The sequence below is a fragment of the Notothenia rossii genome, assembly GCF_949606895.1.
Source record: "Notothenia rossii genome assembly, chromosome: 4".
Classification (NCBI taxonomy): Eukaryota; Metazoa; Chordata; class Actinopteri; order Perciformes; family Nototheniidae; genus Notothenia; species Notothenia rossii.
Window position 1 is genome coordinate 8,491,285 of NC_136902.1, and position 17,896 is coordinate 8,509,180.

Here is a 17,896-nt window from a genome sequence, read left to right on the forward strand (position 1 = left end):
TGCTGGATGTCATTCATTGCAACAGATCTCCTGCCTGACGGTCGTATATTTAATGATCAGTTATCCTCAATTAGACACTATTTATTCTTAAAAATACAAAGCCAACGATTTTATTAAAGCATTCAAATCTAATATAGGTCCAAAATATAATGATATCAAATCCAACTGAAATAAAATAATGAAGAATAACAGTGAAAAAGCCATATCATTAAATAGCCACACCTCCTCCCTCAGTGACTGGATCACGTTTGAAAAACACAAAGTTATAAATAATGAAACTACGATTTGTAAACTACACATAGTAACTATTGATTGTGGTTTTTTTCAACAGCAATGCTTGTTGGTGGTCCTTCTGCAGAAAAAACAATTGGTGCTAGAACTGGGGAAAATATTGGAGTTGAATGTTCCTTTAGTCAATCTGGAACCAAAATGTTCTTCTGCAAGGAAGAATGTGAAAGAGAAGACAATCTTGTTGAAACGAGTAGTAATGCAGATCAGGAAAATGGCAGATTCAGCCTCAGATATGTTAATATATCTCAAACAGGACATTTTCTGTATGTGAGCATCGAACAGCTGACCCAGTCTGACTCAGGATGGTACCGGTGTGGTCTGGAAATAACTTACTCCGATGATCAATACCAGAGGTTTAGGCTCATCGTCACTGATGGTGAATTTCTGCTTTATAATGAAAATGATATGTCTCTGAAGACAGTTTTCACTGACAGCTGCTGAGGTTTAAATTCAATTTAGTTCAGCTGACACACACAGACACTCGGGAGGATCTAATTTCTCTCATCAGGACTTCTTGCTCGTTTTTGTTCACAGCTCTGTCCAATTCTACTCCTTGATCATCCGTCCCATCAGCCTCTACAGAAACATCAAACCAAAGTGAAAGTTCCACAACTTCACCAACCTCCCCTAAAACCACCAAGCACCCTGAAACAACTGGTACATCCACACACTGTGTTTACTAGATAACGTTTAAACAACGTATAAGACATAATAAAGCATGGGAATGTCCGTCATATTCTTCCATTATATTTTTTCTTGCCTTTTCTAGAATCACAGCCTGTACATTTCAATTAGCCTCTTTCAAAACACATTACATAAAATACATACATAAAAGTAGATTTTAAAATGCTGTACTTTTTTGAATTAGGTTCCCAGCGTTCAAAAGATTTACTCTATTTTGACAGTATATGGCAAATACTGTTGACCTGTTGTCTTCCCCTCAAGATAACCTGTCCCCACCCCACCCCCCCCCCCTAAAAAACAAATGGTTTATGGGCACTTTAAGTGTGAGATGTCATAGTTTACCATTAACTGTAACTTGTTCTTGTGCTCAAACAGCTGTGATCCTGTATGTGTCTCTGACTCTGGTCGTCCTGGTCATCGTGTCATCACTGTCTGTGCTGGTATTCTGCAGGAAGAGGGTTTGTAAAGACAAAGGTGAGGAAGCAGGTCTCTCTCTCACTCACACACGCACGAACACTTCAGTTGTTGCTGTTGCAGAGGAAACAGGTGCAAAAGTTATGCTTTGTACTGTAAGTCGCAACATCGCAAACATAGAACATTTAGTCTAGTAGTATCTATGCAACTACACAATTATACGGGAAAAAAACTATATTCTGTTGTTTACAAACTCAAAATACATCTATGTATCTTGCTTTACTCGGATCTTAATAGTTGTCCCAAATATTGGTTCAAATGGGGAATGTGTGATGTCATGTTTGAAAACCTGTTCTGAGTCTTTTTCTCAAAGTACTGTTGTTTTTCAGAACCTCATGTGGAAACACAATGTGCTTCTGCACCAGAGGTGAGTTTGAGGAAATCTGAGAATCATATTAATTCAGTTTTCTGTAGATCAACGACGTGTACGAGGGTCTATGTGAAATCTCCAAATAAACACAAATTGAGCCAAAACCAATTATTACTACAACGATTTCTCTGCAGCTAATTTACAAAATACAGTAAGGATAAACAAGTTATACAATATTGTCTGCAGTAATATAATTTTTTACTAATAACTTTTTTTTGTTTTGATGACATTACTTCACAACAATTCCAGTTGCTTGTTTTGTTCTGTTGTTAAAGACACATTTAATCAAGCAATGTTTTTTCCTCCAGGATGAAGACGACCCGAGTCAACACGTCTCAAGGGAGATCAAATTCGTCAGCGTCGGCTCGTCCCACAGCGGTTTCCACGGTGACGCTGAGTGTGTTGTCTACTCTGTTCCTCGGGTGGAAGCTAGCTCTGATGAGCCCGCTCTGTACTCTACTGTTAACAACCCCCAATAACTCTCACAGTCTGGCAGAAGAAGCTGGTGAGAATTAAGCAGCCGTGTAAATATTCTGAAACTAAGAGATGTTGGTGGGAATATGTACGATTATTTAACCATTTGCTTATTTCAAACCTGCTCTGAATGACCTGCTCATGTGATGATAAGTCCAGCTCTGCTCTAGTTCACAAACGTGCCGCTTCAACAGTTTGCTTCAGGTCAAAGCTGGTTGCACTTATTGTAAGTCCCTTTGGATAAAAGCCTCAGCTAAATGATATGTAGTTTAATGTAAAAAGCTCTTTTATGGCTTCAATTTATTTATAAAGTTCATTTTATTAAACTTGATATGGTATTAAAGTTATCTCCGTAAGATAGACTGTTCTAGTCAAATTATCAGATTAGCATAAGATATGTTGCTTCGAATTAGCTTTCACTATTAAATTGAGTATTTTGGTTAAAGGCTTCATTTACAGAAATGTTTAATTATAGCGGAATATAAATAAATAGATATGAAACTATAGATGTGGTCAGTACGGGTTAAAAGATGCCACTTCTCATACTGTTGCATAATGTGTCAGACTTTTAACCTGTTAGTATTGTTTATATATATTTGCACCTTTTTTTAAATAGTTTTATTTTTGATATTGTATTTTATATTAGTACTCTTCCTGCTCTGTACTGCATCTGCTGCACAACACACTTTCTCGGGATACAAATAAAAGTTTTCTTAAACAAATTATTTCTGAAATGTGTTTGACAATAATTTAATAATGTAAATGTTAAAAGCAAAATATATTATTTTCCTGCATTGAGTAGCACATTTTTTAAAGTGGAACCATTCGTGATACACATGCAGGTGTTAGAGAGGAGAGTCAAGCTGTTTATTGTATTTTAAGCAGGGACTCCATGGTTTAGAGAAAACGTGTTGGTTTGCCGGTGAAGAAGAAAGAGAGACAGCGTTCAACCATCAGAGACTCGAACATGGACGTCTGCCACAGTTTGATCTTCTTCGCCCTCAGTGAGCACACTTTGTATTTCTGTCAACATGCCCTCTTAGATCTGAAACTCTAGGATTCATTAACTTGCTTTTCTGGAGATCTCAACATCGTACAACAAGCTTATGGTTTGTTCGGTTGTCATGGAGAAGTGGGATGTTTCAGTTTTTCATAATTGCAAATAAGTTTTAAATAATGTTGCATTGACTTAAAACATTGGACATTTTACCAATGTTTTTTGTGAGACAGAATATTCCAATTTAAACCTGTAAAAGCTTCTAGTTTGACTGAATATATGAACAGTTCATTCAACTCTGTTCTGATTAATAAATATAGATATACTAAACAGTGTCCATATCACAGATTGAACATCATTTTGTGTCTAATGCATGTCTTTATTTTTATTTTATCTGCACAAGTTTAATGTAACGTGCAGTTCTGCCATTGAACACTAGATGGAGCATTCACTTGTGAGTGTATGGAATCACTGGGTGATCAGATTCAGGTGTGTGGGACGGTAGCAAACAGTTTTTGACCGTGTCTGGAGAAGCTGTGTCGAGTTGAGCTGTGTTTAACTGTTTGTATCCAGCGTGACTGGCAGGCATATATTGTTCTCTGAATGGTAACAGAAGAAGCAATGTGGATACAATCCATATGGTGAACATATGGAACACAAAATAAAGGACATTCAAGAATATACGACTCATATGGACATTGTTTTAACACGCGTCCGAACAAAGTTCTCCCGTTCGCACCCCTCAGGGGCTTAAGTATAGATTAGGTTGAAAGGTCACTACACGGTTCATTCAACTCTGTTCTACTTAATATATACGTACACTAAACAGTGTCCATGTCACAGATTGTACATCATTTGTGTCTAAAGTCCAAAGCTAAACTTGGGAAAATGGTGAAACTAAATTCTGCAGTAGCTGCTTTTATCTTAACTTTAATATATTTTACAGAAAACATTTGTTTATGTTCTTGGTGCGTCATGGAGTGTGTGGGAGAGAAACTCCCTCTGGAGGGAACACAGGGATATTATCCTTTGCAGACCATTTACATGCACAACAACTTATGTAACAATACAGGAAAGGGAACAGACCCAAAAGTGAAATAGGGCCCCTTTAAAAAAATATATATTATTCATGAATTTATATTATTCATAAGCATTATTAGTGTGATTGCAAATTAAGTACTGAAAATAATTGACTTCTTCTAAAGTAATGTTACCACTATTAGTTCAACCAGTGTAAAGTCTGCACCTCATCCTTTCTTTGTGTCTTCATTGATCTCAGCTCCAACCACTACCAAACCAAAGTGGACTCTTCAACCTTTTTCCACTGAAGTTCAGTCAGCCTCCACACCCCCAACACCTCAGAGGCAAAGCTCCAGTTTAAGAAGTTTCACCTCCTCATCCTCTTCCCCTGAAACCCCCACCCATCAGCAGCAGACGGAGGGAACAGCTGCACCAGCTTCAGGTACTTTTTAATATCTTTGATATCACAGTTGTAGGGTTCCCGAGAATGTTCGTGAAACCATTTAGGCTTCACTATGAAACTGAAGAGAAACGAAGACTACCAAACTTTTCCCTATTGGATCACTGTTACGTGCCGTTGTGTGTGTGTGTCTCTCTCTCCCTCTGATTGTCTCCAGGTGCAGCCTCTCCCCCAGGTGCTCCCAATCCCCAATCAGGGCCTCCTTAAAGGACCTGAGAAAGGCTGCAGTCTCTCTCTGTCTTCTCCTCTGGCCGCATGCAGTCCGTGATACATGCTGTAGTGTAGTGTCTCCGTGTATTGTTTTAATGTTAGTCGCTTTCTTTTGGAAGAAAGTTGACCTCATTCACTTAAGTTTGTTTTGCAATTTGGCTGGTGAGCCTCTTTTCTTTTGTATCAATTAAAACCTCACTTTGTGGCTTCAGTAGACAGTTTCCTCTCCTTTTTCTCTCGCCCGGATAGTTTGGTGTTTTGTTACTTCCCTTTGTACCCCTAGTTTAGTAGGGAATGTAACAACCACCCAGGCTTCATAGAGCCAGGTCGTAAAGTTAAGATGCCGATGCCCCCTTCCCAACTTCCTACTCCCTTACTAACAGTTCATTTGTTCAGGCTAGGGATGCTCCGATCGCCAATTTTGGGGCCGATCAATGATCGCCGGAATCAGTATCCGTATATCAGTATATTAAAGGTCCCATGACATGGCCAATTCTACTGATCATAATTCCATTGTTGAGGTCTACTAAAATAGATTTATATTGTTCAATGTTCCAAACTCACATTGGTTTCTCATCTGGCGTCTCTGTAAAGTATGTGTATTCACTCTCTGTCCTAAACGGCTTGTTGGAGCTCCTGCCCACCCCCCCACCCTGTGAGCCCAGTGGCCGTCTGCGAGACAACGAGACACAGCGAAACCCAGCCCCAAACAAAAACACACACCCGAAGCCTGGCTGGAAGTTTGTGTGTGTGCTCTGGCTGAGTTCCGCGGTGTCTCGCTGACCCCACACCAGTGAGCCAGCTCACAGTGTCCCGCTCCTCGCAGCAGCGAGCCTGGCAACGTCCTGCCGAGTGTGTGTGTATGAGGAAGTCCGCGGATTGGTCCAAACGTAACGGCTCCGCGGATGTAACGTAACTATAACCAAATACGTCACTGTACCGAGGAAGAAAAAGAGAAATCTCCAACGAGGCGTTCTGGGGCAGCATAGACAGCTCTTTTCTGTTTAAGAGTTTTACTCGCTAAAGGGTGTACTTTGAGGGTTTTGACTCTGCAGACCGTTTACATGCAGAAAAACCTTCATAACACACAAGGGGATGGGTACTAACCAGAAAAGCATGACATGGGACCTTTAAACAAGCTCGAATAACATAGTGAAATTAATCCATCAATTATTATTCTTGTAACTTAAAGGTCCCAGTGTGAGCTGGCTCACTGGTGTGGGGTCGGCGAGACAGTGAGACACTGCGGAACTCAGCCTGAGCACACACACAAACTCCCAGCCAGGCTGTGTGTGTGTGTGTTTCGGGTTGGGTTTCGCTGTGTCTTGCTGTCTCACAGACGGCCACTGGGCTCAAAGGGAGGGGGGGGGGCAGGAGCTCCAACAAGGCGTTTAGGACAGAGAGTGAATGCACATACTATACAGAGATGCTGTGTGAGAAACCAATGAGATTTGGGAAAATTGCACAATATAAATCTATGTTTAGTAGACCTCAACAATGGAATTATGATCAGTAGAAATGGCCATGACATGGGACCTTTAAATGAAATGTTACACCTGGAAAAACAAATACAGGACTGAAAAGAATACATTGAAAACTATAACAAAAAGAGACGGATGAATTCATTTCAATAAACTTGTGGAAACTAAATCACACAGGTCTGAAGGGATTTATTTGGAGTGCAGTCCAGTGACAGGTGATGGTCTGTGAACACAGCAGCAATAAAGGGCGTCGTTGAGAAGCTGGAGTGAACGAGGACATCCCTGTGTCGCTCTCTCTTTCGCCCCCTGTCTGCACCGGTTAAAATAGAAGATCCCTTAATAATGTGTTGATGAGAGGTACGGGTCCGTATAGGTCCGCCTGTTGGTGACCTATGAACCACAACATTAAAATGCTCCTACATGTATTCATGAGACATAAAAACAGAATCATATATTCTATAATAAAACAACACAATGAAAGGAGCTATTATGCATAATGATTACTGAAACTGAGAGGACAATTCAGTTCATTCAATGGAGTATTTTTAGACCAAAGTGTTTCTGCGTTGGGGAGGAGAGTAGAGATGTGTTGTGTTTGGAGGAGGGACTTCATCATTTAAAGAAGTAACAAGTTTCCAGTAAAGAAAGACAGTCAGTGGTAAACCATCAGAGTCTCAGCATGAAAGTCTCTCACACTTTGATCTGCTTCTTCCTCCTCTTCTGTGAGTACTTCTCTTTATTCTCATCTCAGAAATTGAAATGTTTCCTTTAAAGTATGTATTGAGTTAATGCAAGGCTCCAGCAGTAAGAGATGTTCAAATATTTCAAAGTTAGGCTTTTTAATAGCTTCAAATGTATGTTTCACTTCCTCAAACCAACTGTACATCCTCATTAAACTCAGTTATCATCGTCTTACTGAACGAGTAAAACTAGAAGTCATAACGACTAATAATTTATGTCAAATAATGTACATGCTTGATTTGACTGCTAATGATTATTTTCATAATCATTTAATCTCCAAATTATTTTCTTGGTTCCTTTATTAATCCTTTGATTTTTATTCTTACTATATATATAAATGCCGCTAATGTTCATTTGATCTGTGTTCATGTGAAACAGGAAGTGTTGTGATCAGACTGCAGCATCTTACAGGAAGTACTGACCACTACTAATGATGGCTCATCTTTTGTTCATCTTTTGTTCAGCTCTGCAGGATGGAAGCACCGGTCTCGTCAGTGCCCAACTCACTGTCTATTCAGTAACTGAAGGAGAAGATGTCAGAGTTCAATGCTCCTTTCCTTTTTATAAAAAAACCAGGTTTTTTTGTAAGGAAAAATGTGAAGAAGAAGACATTCTCATTGAAACAAATGATACCAAAGCTTATCAGAGAGGCAGATACAGCATTGATCATAAACAGGATTATTTTGTTGTGACCATCTCTCAGCTGACCAAGTCTGACTCAGGAAAGTACGGGTGCGGTTTGGGTGAATCTTCTTCAAGGACTTTATCCAAGCTTATTGAAATCATTGTTGTGGACGGTGAGTTTCTACTAAAAACTGAATGTTTTCCTTGTCAAATAATAGTTTTACCTTTTCACCTACTTTTTTTTTCAATTTCAATGCTTTATACACAAGTTATTGAGCCGTTTCCGCTCTACATCCTGAACTCCTCCCTTCGATGCAATGCACTTCCGTTTTGGCGGACTGGGTTTGTTTTGCTAGCTAGCTCCGTTGTGCCGACAAAGCACTGATATCGCAGAGACAAAGAGGATATAACAATTACAACATGAAGAAAAGTGGTTCGGGAACTACGTGTGCGGTAGTTGGTTGCAATCACTCGAGAAAGCACCTGAACGAGTGGTTAGATAGAGAGTGCTACGACCACAAACCAGCACCCAGCACCCAGCCATGTTGTTCATTAAATACAGATGAACACAACAAATACTGCATGCATTGTATTTTTTAATATTATATATGAATATTTTCATAGTGATGTAATTGTGTGGGCTGCTTTTATATTTTAATTTGTAATACCTGTTAGGATTAAACATGTGATCTTTCTTGTTGAAGCCATTTCTTTAGTTTCCTCTCAACAATTAATTAATTCAGTGTTATTTATGTACAGTATGAGCTTAATATGAATGATGAACTGTGTTAAAAGAAATTGTAGCACTCTAAGGAACATATGAAATGCAATAATGCAATAACAGTGCAATAATGAAATTAAATTACATCAAACTTTATTTTCACTCAAACAGTACAGGCACATATGATATATTGCACAGCATAAAGAGATCATGTAAATTGTGCATTATGTAAACAACAGACAACTGTTGGCTCCTGTGGGCATGACCTAAATAAGGCAGTTTATTTTGGTTTTAAAATGCTGAGATATTTACTGCAGAACTGTAACCTTCCCTCAACAAAATCGTCAACAATTTTCGGGAGCATGTGGGCAAAGTAGAATGTGCGCAGCCTTATGATATGCCTTCAGACTGTCCATTGCTTTTCCATCTATTGCCATGGATTGAACGAAGTAGGAGCAAATTTTGCTGTACGTTATGCTGGGCCACGTCGTCATGTTATCCTCCCAGTTTTGCACTGAATTCGGGTGGGGGAGAGTAACGCCATCTCCAGTCAAAGAAGTAGAATCGTGTTCCCAAGCTAGCATCACTGTTAGCATCGAAATCGCTGTGTTTACACCAGTGCCCGTCTGACTGTTTACATCGGTTTACACCGACAGACGCTGTGCAAAAGACTTCCGGCGGAAATGAAGTGCATTTGTGTAGTGTCATGGCGCTACCCGTGTTTTGGCGCGTAAACTTGTCTATTGTCATGTGCACATTAGCTACAGTGTAGATAAGGCAAAGAAAAACTCAAGTGCAACATGAATATTTACCTCATCTTAATCCTACATCTCTTCTGAAAGTAACGGATAAACCAAAACTGACACACGTACACAAGTGTATTTGAATATTATTGTAAAGAACACACTTCGTTATTTCAAGTGATATTTTAGTGATGAAGAATTTGATACCGCAGGCAGGAGCATATTGGTCTGTTGTGTGTTTTCCATTGCTGAAGGTAATGCAGTCTATGAGACAGCTCTCTGTTCTGTTGAAAAGTAAGACAATTAGAAATAGATTGAGATCAATAGATAATATCAACAACTGAACTGGCAGTTTGTGGCTGCAGTCGGGCTTTAAAGGAATACTTTACCCAACATTAAAATGTTTTGATTAATGAATTACTCATCCTGTGTTACCTTGAATTTGTGAAGAAAAACTTTTTCTAGCATGACTCCACAGTGAACAAAGAATCCCAAAATGGAGACAAGTCTTAATAAATGTTAAATTAACTGTGGCTTTGTTTTACAACAGCAACAATATATTAAAACATCTGTTTATTAACTCTAACACAACTAATGCTGTATAGTCCAAATTTCATTTACTGTATGCTCACTACTTCCCTAAAACATGCATTCTGCTTAAACCTCACCGTTTAAAACACTTCTGCACAAAGAGACGAGCTCCTATCGGCTGACCTTAATGAGACACTAGTTATAACTCAAAATTACAAAGCCAAGGATTTTATTAAAGCATTCAAATCTAATATTAATCCAAAAATATATTGATATCAAATCCTATTTTGAGCACAGTGTAAAATAATGATTTGCTAAATCTCCTTGAATAATATTTAGTTAAAAAGCTGTTTCATTAAATCGTCACACCTCATCCCTCAGGGACTGGATCACGTTTGAAAAAACACAAAGTTATAAATAATGAAATTACGATTTATAAACTACAAATAGTAATTATTGATTGTTTGTTTTTTCAACAGCAAAACTTGATGGTGATCCTTCTGCAGAAAAAACAATCGATGCTAGAACTGGAGGAAATATTGTAGTTGAATGCTCCTTTACTCACATTGAGACCACTATGTCCTTCTGCAAGGAAGAATGTGAAGGAGGAGACAATCTTGTTGAAACAACTAGTTACAAATATACTAAAAAAGGCAGATACAGCATCAGACATGTTAAAGGAGGATTTGTGTTTGTGAGCATCGAACAGTTGGCCCAGTCTGACTCAGGATGGTACAGGTGTGGTCTGGGCAGACCTGACTCTAAAGATCCATACCAGAGGTTTAGGCTCATCGTCACTGATGGTGAGTTTCTGCTTGATAATGAAAATGTTTGTTCTTGTCTCTGAAGACAGTTTTCACTGACAGCTGCTGATGTTTTAAACTCAATTTAAAAGAGTTCAGCTGACACACACAGACACTCAGGAGGATCTCATTTCTCTCATCTGGACTTCTTTTTGTCTGCTTGTTTTTGATCACATCTCTGACCACTTCTACACCTTCATCATCCGTCCCATCAGCATCCTCAACATCAACAAACAAAAGTGAAAGTTCCACAACTTCAACAGCCTCCCCTAAAACCACCAAGCACCCTGAAGAAACTAAAGGTACATCCACACACTGTGTTTACTAGATAACGTTTCAACAACTTGTGAGACATAAAAGAGCATGAGAATGTCCATCACATTCTTCCATCATATTGTTCCAGGCCTTTTCTAAAATCACAGCCTGTGCATTTCAATTAGCATCTTTCAAAACACATTTCAAAAGTTGATTCTCAAAGGCTGAACCTAAAAATCAGGTTCCCAGCATACTAAAGATTTACTCTATTTTTACAGTATATGGCAAATACTGTTGACCTGTTGTCTTCCCCTAAAGATAACCTGTCCCCCCCTCTAAAAAACAAAATGGATTATGGGTACTCTAAGTGTTAGATGAAATATGTAACTCTTCAAACACCCACAGGTGTGATCCTGTATGTTTCTCTGACTCTGGTCGTCCTGGTCATCGTGTCATCACTGTCTGTGCTGGTATTCTGCAGGAAGAGGATTTGTAAAGCCAAAAGTGAGTAACCAGGCAACACACTCACATATACACACGCACGCACACACACACACACACACACACACACACACACACACACACACACACACACACACACACACACACACACACACACACTCACATATACACACAAGCAGACGCACAATTCTTAAATACATTTCTCACACAAAATGTCCATCCCCCATCACCAGATTGGGGTATGGATATTCATTTACAGCATTAAAATAACCCAACTGCTGCTCAGTCTAAAGGTTTTATCACTGGTTCTTGCAGAGTGACAATCCTTCAGTTGTTGCTAGGAAACAGGTGCTAGATTTATGCTTTGCAAGTTGCAACATCACGAACATACAACATGTTAGTATCAATGCAACTACACATTAATACGATTTAAAAAAACAAGAAGAACATACATTTAAATCTATATCACACCTGACTGCAAACCAGTCTGCCATTTATAAAATAAGCTTTTCACAAACACACACAAATAGGGAGAGCTACAGTAAGAGGATAGCTTCCTCTATTTTGGAGACTCAGTGAAGTCAGATCAGAGACTTTTTTTCTTTTAAAGTTAATATGCATTTTAGAAACATGTACAGCCATTGGTTGTTATTTTTTTCATTGAAACTTTATTTTATATACTTAATCAATTTTCTTTGGTAATTGAGATTTGGCAGGGTGGTTAATGTTTAAATATAGCCTACTGTATATTCTGTTGTTTAAAAACTCCAGATACATCTAGTTATCTTGTTTTACTCCGATTTGAACGGTTGGCCTAAATATTGGTTCAAATGGGGAATGTGTGATTTCATGTTTGAAAATCTGTTCTGAGTCTTTTTCTCAAAGTACTCTTGTGTTTTTCAGAACCTCATGTGGAAACACAATGTGCTTCTGCACCAGAGGTGAGTTTGAGGAAATCTGAGAATTAAATGAATTCAGTTTTCTGAAGACCAACGAAGTGTACGAGGGTCTATGTGAGATCTCCTGGGGAAATATCTTCAATTTACCCTTACACTGTACGCCAAATAAACACAACCAAATCGAGCCAAAACTAATTATTACTACCATGTTGTTGCTTCAGTTAGTTTAAAAAAATACAGTAAGGATAAATAAGTAATACAATATTGTCTGCAGTAATATAATACGTCTAAATATGGAAAAAATACCTAAACAAACACAACTTTTTTTTGTTTTGATGACGTAACTTCACAACTAAGTCCAGCTGCTTGTTTTGTTCTGTTGTTAAAGACACATTTAATCAAGCAATGTTTTGTCCTCCAGGCTGAAGACGACCCGAGTCAACACGCCTACTCTGAGATCAAATTTGTCGGCGTCGGCTCGTCCCACAGCGGTTTCCACGGTGACGCTGAGTGTGTTATCTACTCTGTTCCTCGGGTGGAAGCTAGCTCTGATGAGCCCCCTCTGTACTCTACTGTTAACAACCCCCAATAACTCTCACAGTCTGGCAGAAGAAGCTGGTGTGAATTAAGCAGCCGTGTAAATATTCTGAAACAGAGAGATGTTTGTGGGAATATGTACGATTATTTAATCATTTACTTATTTCAAACCTGCTCTGAATGACCTGCTCATGTGATGATCAGTCCAGCTCTGCTCTAGTTCACAAACGTGCCGCTTCAAGAGTTTGCTTCAGGTCAAAGCTGGTTGCACTTATTGTAAGTCCCTTTAGATAAAAGCCTCAGCTAAATGATCTGTAGTTTAATGTAAAAAGCTCTTTTATGGCTTCAATTTATTTATAAAGTTCATTTTATTACACTTGATATGGTATTAAAGTTATCTCTGTTAGATAGACTGTTCTAGTCAAGTTAGCAGATTAGCATAAAACATGTTGCTTCGAATTAGCTTTGACTATTAAATTAACTATTTTGGTTGTAGACTTCATTTACAGAAATGTTTAATTATAGCGGAATATAAATACATAGATATGAAACTATAGATGTGGTCAGTACGGGTTTCAGGATGCCACTCCTCATACTGTTGCGTAATGTGTCAGACTTTTAACCTGTTTGTATTGTTCATATATATATATTTGGATTTGCACCTTTTTTTATAGTTTTATTTTTTATATTTAATTATATATTAGCAATTGTCCTGCTCTGTACTGCATCTGCTGCACAACACACCTTCTACATATACAAATACAAATAAAAGTTATCTTAAACAAATCATTTCTGAAATGTGTTTGACAATAATTTAATAATTTAAATGTTAACAGTAAAATATATTATTTCGCTGCATTAAGTTACATAGTTTTAAAGTGGAACCATACGTGATACACATGCAGGTGTTAGAGAAGAGTCAAGCTGTTTATTGTATTTTAAGCAGGGACTCCATCGTTTAGAGAAGTGAAAACGTGTTGGTTTGCCAGTGAAGAAGAAAGAGAGACAGCGTTCAACCATCCGAGACTCGAACATGGACGTCTGTCACAGTTTGATCTTCTTCGTTTTCAGTGAGTACACTTCGTATTTCTGTCATTTCTCTATAACGTCATCTTCCTTTCTGTATTTCATGTTAAACTCCCCCAGCTGTGACCATCAGCTGTTTGTTTGTTTGTTTGTTTGTTTGTTTGTGTGGGTAAAGGTGTGACCAGCCATGAGTGTGAGTCACATTATTTGTATTTAATATAAAAAACTTATGAGCATATTCCTAATGTATCTGCAACTTTTTTTTACGTTTTACCTTCATCCAAAGGTTTTTACAATATACTGTATCTCAAACAGGACATTTTCTGTACGTGAGCATTGAACAGCTGACCCAGTCTGACTCAGGATGGTACCGGTGTGGTCTGGAAATAACTTACTCCGATGATCTATATCAAAGGTTTAGGCTCATCGTCACTGATGGTGAATTTCTGCTTTATAATGAAAATGATATGTCTCTGAAGACAGTTTTCACTGACAGCTGCTGAGGTTTAAATTCAATTTAGTTCAGCTGACACACACAGACACTCAGGAGGATCTAATTTCTCTCATCAGGACTTCTTGCTCGTTTTTGTTCACAGCTCTTACCACTTCTACTCCATCATCATCCGTCCCATCAGCCTCTACAGAGACATCAAACCAAAGTGAAAGCTCCACAACTACACCAGCCTCCCCTAAAACCACCAAGCACCCTGAAACAACTGGTACATCCACACACTGTGTTTACTAGATAACGTTTAAACAACGTATAAGACATAATAAAGCATGGGAATGTCCGTCATATTCTTCCATTATATTTTTTCTTGCCTTTTCTAGAATCACAGCCTGTACAAACACATTAAACACATTACATAAAATACATACATAAAAGTAGATTTTAAAATGCTGTACTTTTTTGAATTAGGTTCCCAGCGTTCAAAAGATTTACTCTATTTTGACAGTATATGGCAAATACTGTTGACCTGTTGTCTTCCCCTCAAGATAACCTGTCCCCACCCCACCCCACCCCCCCCCCCCCCTAAAAAACAAATGGTTTATGGGCACTTTAAGTGTGAGATGTCATAGTTTACCAGTAACTGTAACTTGTTCTTGTGCTCAAACAGCTGTGATCCTGTATGTGTCTCTGACTCTGGTCGTCCTGGTCATCGTGTCATCACTGTCTGTGCTGGTATTCTGCAGGAAGAGGACTTGTAAAGCCAAAGGTGAGGAAGCAGGTCTCTCTCTCTCACTCACACACGCACGCACACTTCAGTTGTTGCTGTTGCAGAGGAAACAGGTGCAAAAGTTATGCTTTGTACTGTAAGTCGCAACATCGCAAACATAGAACATTTAGTCTAGTAGTATCTATGCAACTACACAATTATACGGGAAAAAAACTAAACGAAATATACTGTATATTCTGTTGTTTACAAACTCAAAATACATCTATGTATCTTGTTTTACTCGGATCTTAATAGTTGTCCCAAATATTGGTTCAAATGGGGAATGTGTGATGTCATGTTTGAAAACCTGTTCTGAGTCTTTTTCTCAAAGTACTGTTTTGTTTTTCAGAACCTCATGTGGAAACACAATGTGCTTCTGCACCAGAGGTGAGTTTGAGAAAATCTGAGCATCATACTAATTCAGTTTTCTGAAGATCAACGACGTGTACGAGGGTCTATGTGAAATCTCCAAATAAACACAAATTGAGCCCAAACCAATTATTATTACAACGATTTCTCTGCAGCTAATTTACAAAGTACAGTAAGGATAAACAAGTTATACAATATTGTCTGCAGTAATATAATTTTTTACTAATAACTTTTTTTTGTTTTGATGACGTAACTTCACAACAATTCCAGTTGCTTGTTTTGTTCTGTTGTTAAAGACACATTTAATCAAGCAATGTTTTTTCCTCCAGGATGAAGACGACCCGAGTCAACACGTCTCAAGGGAGATCAAATTTGTCAACGTCGGCTCGTCCCACAGCGGTTTCCACGGTGACGCTGAGTGTGTTATCTACTCTGTTCCTCGGGTGGAAGCTAGCTCTGATGAGCCCCCTCTGTACTCTACTGTTAACAACCCCCAATAACTCTCACAGTCTGGCAGAAGAAGCTGGTGTGAATTAAGCAGCCGCGTAAATATTCTGAAACAGAGAGATGTTGGTGGGAATATGTACGATTATTTAACCATTTACTTATTTCAAACCTGCTTTGAATGACCTGCTCATGTGATGATCAGTCCATCTCTGCTCTAGTTCACAAACGTGCCGCTTCAACAGTTTGCTTCAGGTCAAAGCTGGTTGCACTTATTGTACGTCCCTTTGGATAAAAGACTCAGCTAAATGATCTGTAGTTTAATGTAAACATTTTTTATATGGCTTCAATTTATTTATAAAGTTCATTTTATTAAACTTGATATGGTATTAAAGTTATCTCCGTAAGGTAGACTGTTCTAGTCAAATTATCAGATTAGCATAAAACATGTTGCTTCGAATTAGCTTTCACTATTAAATTGACTATTTTGGTTAAAGGCTTAATTTACAGAAATGTTTAATTATAGCGGAATATAAATAAATAGATATGAAACTATAGATGTGGTCAGTACGGGTTAAAAGATGCCACTCCTCATACTGTTGCATAATGTGTCAGACTTTTAACCTGTTTGTATTGTTTATATATTTGCACCTTTTTTTTAATAGTTTTATTTTTGATATTGTATTTTATATTAGTACTCTTCCTGCTCTGTACTGCATCTGCTGCACAACACACTTTCTCGGGGTACAAATAAAAGTTTTCTTAAACAAATCATTTCTGAAATGTGTTTGACAATAATTTAATAATGTAAATGTTAAAAACAAAATATATTATTTTCCTCCATTGAGTAGCACATTTTTAAAGTGGAACCATTCGTGATACACATGCAGGTGTTAGAGAGGAGAGTCAAGCTGTTTATTGTATTTTAAGCAGGGACTCCATCGTTTAGAGAAAACGTGTTGGTTTGCAGGTGAAGAAGAAAGAGAGACAGCGTTCAACCATCAGAGACTCGAACATGGACGTCTGCCACAGTTTGATCTTCTTCGCCCTCAGTGAGCACACTTTGTATTTCTGTCAACATGCCCCCTTAGATCTGAAACTCTAGGGTTCATTAACTTGCTTTTCTGGAGATCTCAACATCGTACAACAAGCTTATGGTTTGTTCGGTTGTCATGGAGAAGTGGGATGTTTCAGTTTTTCATAATTGCAAATAAGTTTTAAATAATGTTGCATTGACTTAAAACATTGGACATTTTACCAATGTTTTTTGTGAGACAGAATATTCAAATGTAAACCTCTAAAAGCTTCTAGTTTGACTGAATATATGAAAAGTTCATTCAACTCTGTTCTGATTAATAAATATAGATACACTAAACAGTGTCCATATCACAGATTGAACATCATTTTGTGTCTAATGCATGTCTTTATTTTTATTTTATCTGCACAAGTTTAATGTAACGTGCAGTTCTGCCATTGAACACTAGATAGAGCATTCACTTGTGAGTGTATGTAATCACTGGGTGATCAGATTCAGGTGTGTGGGACGGTAGCAAACAGTTTTTGACCGTGTCTGGACAAGCTGTGTCGAGTTGAGCTGTGTTTAACGGTTTGCATCCAGCGTGACTGGCATGCATATACAGTATTGTTCTCTGAATGGTAACAGAAGAAGCAATGTGGATACAATCCATATGGTGAATATATGGAACACAAAATAAAGGCCATTCAAGAATACGACTCATATGGACATTGTTTTAACACGCGTCCGAACAACGTTCTCCCGTTCGCACCCCTCAGGGGCTTAAGTATAGATTAGGTTGAAAGGTCACTACACGGTTCATTCAACTCTGTTCTACTTAATATATACGTACACTAAACGGTGTCCATGTCACAGATTGTACATCATTTGTGTCTAAAGTCCAAAGTTAAACTTGGGAAAATGTGTGTGGGAGAGAAACTCCCTCTGGAGGGAACACAGGGATATTATCCTTTGCAGACCATTTACATGCACAACAACTTATGTAACAATACAGGAAAGGGAACAGACCCAAAAGTTAAATAGGGCC

At 38.3% G+C, this 17,896-nt stretch overlaps 2 protein-coding genes across 2 annotated transcripts in view; both read left to right on the top strand.

The window, feature by feature from the left end:
* The window catches only part of LOC307036210 (polymeric immunoglobulin receptor-like), a 120,031-nt gene that overhangs the window by 93,175 nt on the left and 8,960 nt on the right, over nucleotides 1-17,896 (top strand). The window lies entirely within an intron of this gene.
* LOC307036225 (uncharacterized protein) lies at nucleotides 13,689-16,502 on the top strand. The gene is made up of 5 exons (XM_079676330.1): nucleotides 13,689-13,847; nucleotides 14,400-14,522; nucleotides 14,922-15,020; nucleotides 15,370-15,407; nucleotides 15,719-16,502. The coding sequence occupies exons 1-5, from the start codon at nucleotides 13,811-13,813 to the stop codon at nucleotides 15,887-15,889; spliced, it is 468 nt and encodes a 155-aa protein (XP_079532456.1). The 5' UTR covers nucleotides 13,689-13,810; the 3' UTR covers nucleotides 15,890-16,502.

What these genes read in the sequence shown, in the direction of transcription:
- LOC307036225 (XM_079676330.1), top strand. Translation starts at nt 13,811, where the DNA reads ATGGACGTCTGTCACAGTTTGATCTTCTTCGTTTTCA. An exon ending in TTTGATCTTCTTCGTTTTCA is followed by an intron (nt 13,848 to 14,399) that starts GTGAGTACACTT and finishes TTTTGTTCACAG; the next exon opens with CTCTTACCACTTCTACTCCA. An exon ending in AATGTGCTTCTGCACCAGAG is followed by an intron (nt 15,408 to 15,718) that starts GTGAGTTTGAGA and finishes TTTTTCCTCCAG; the next exon opens with GATGAAGACGACCCGAGTCA.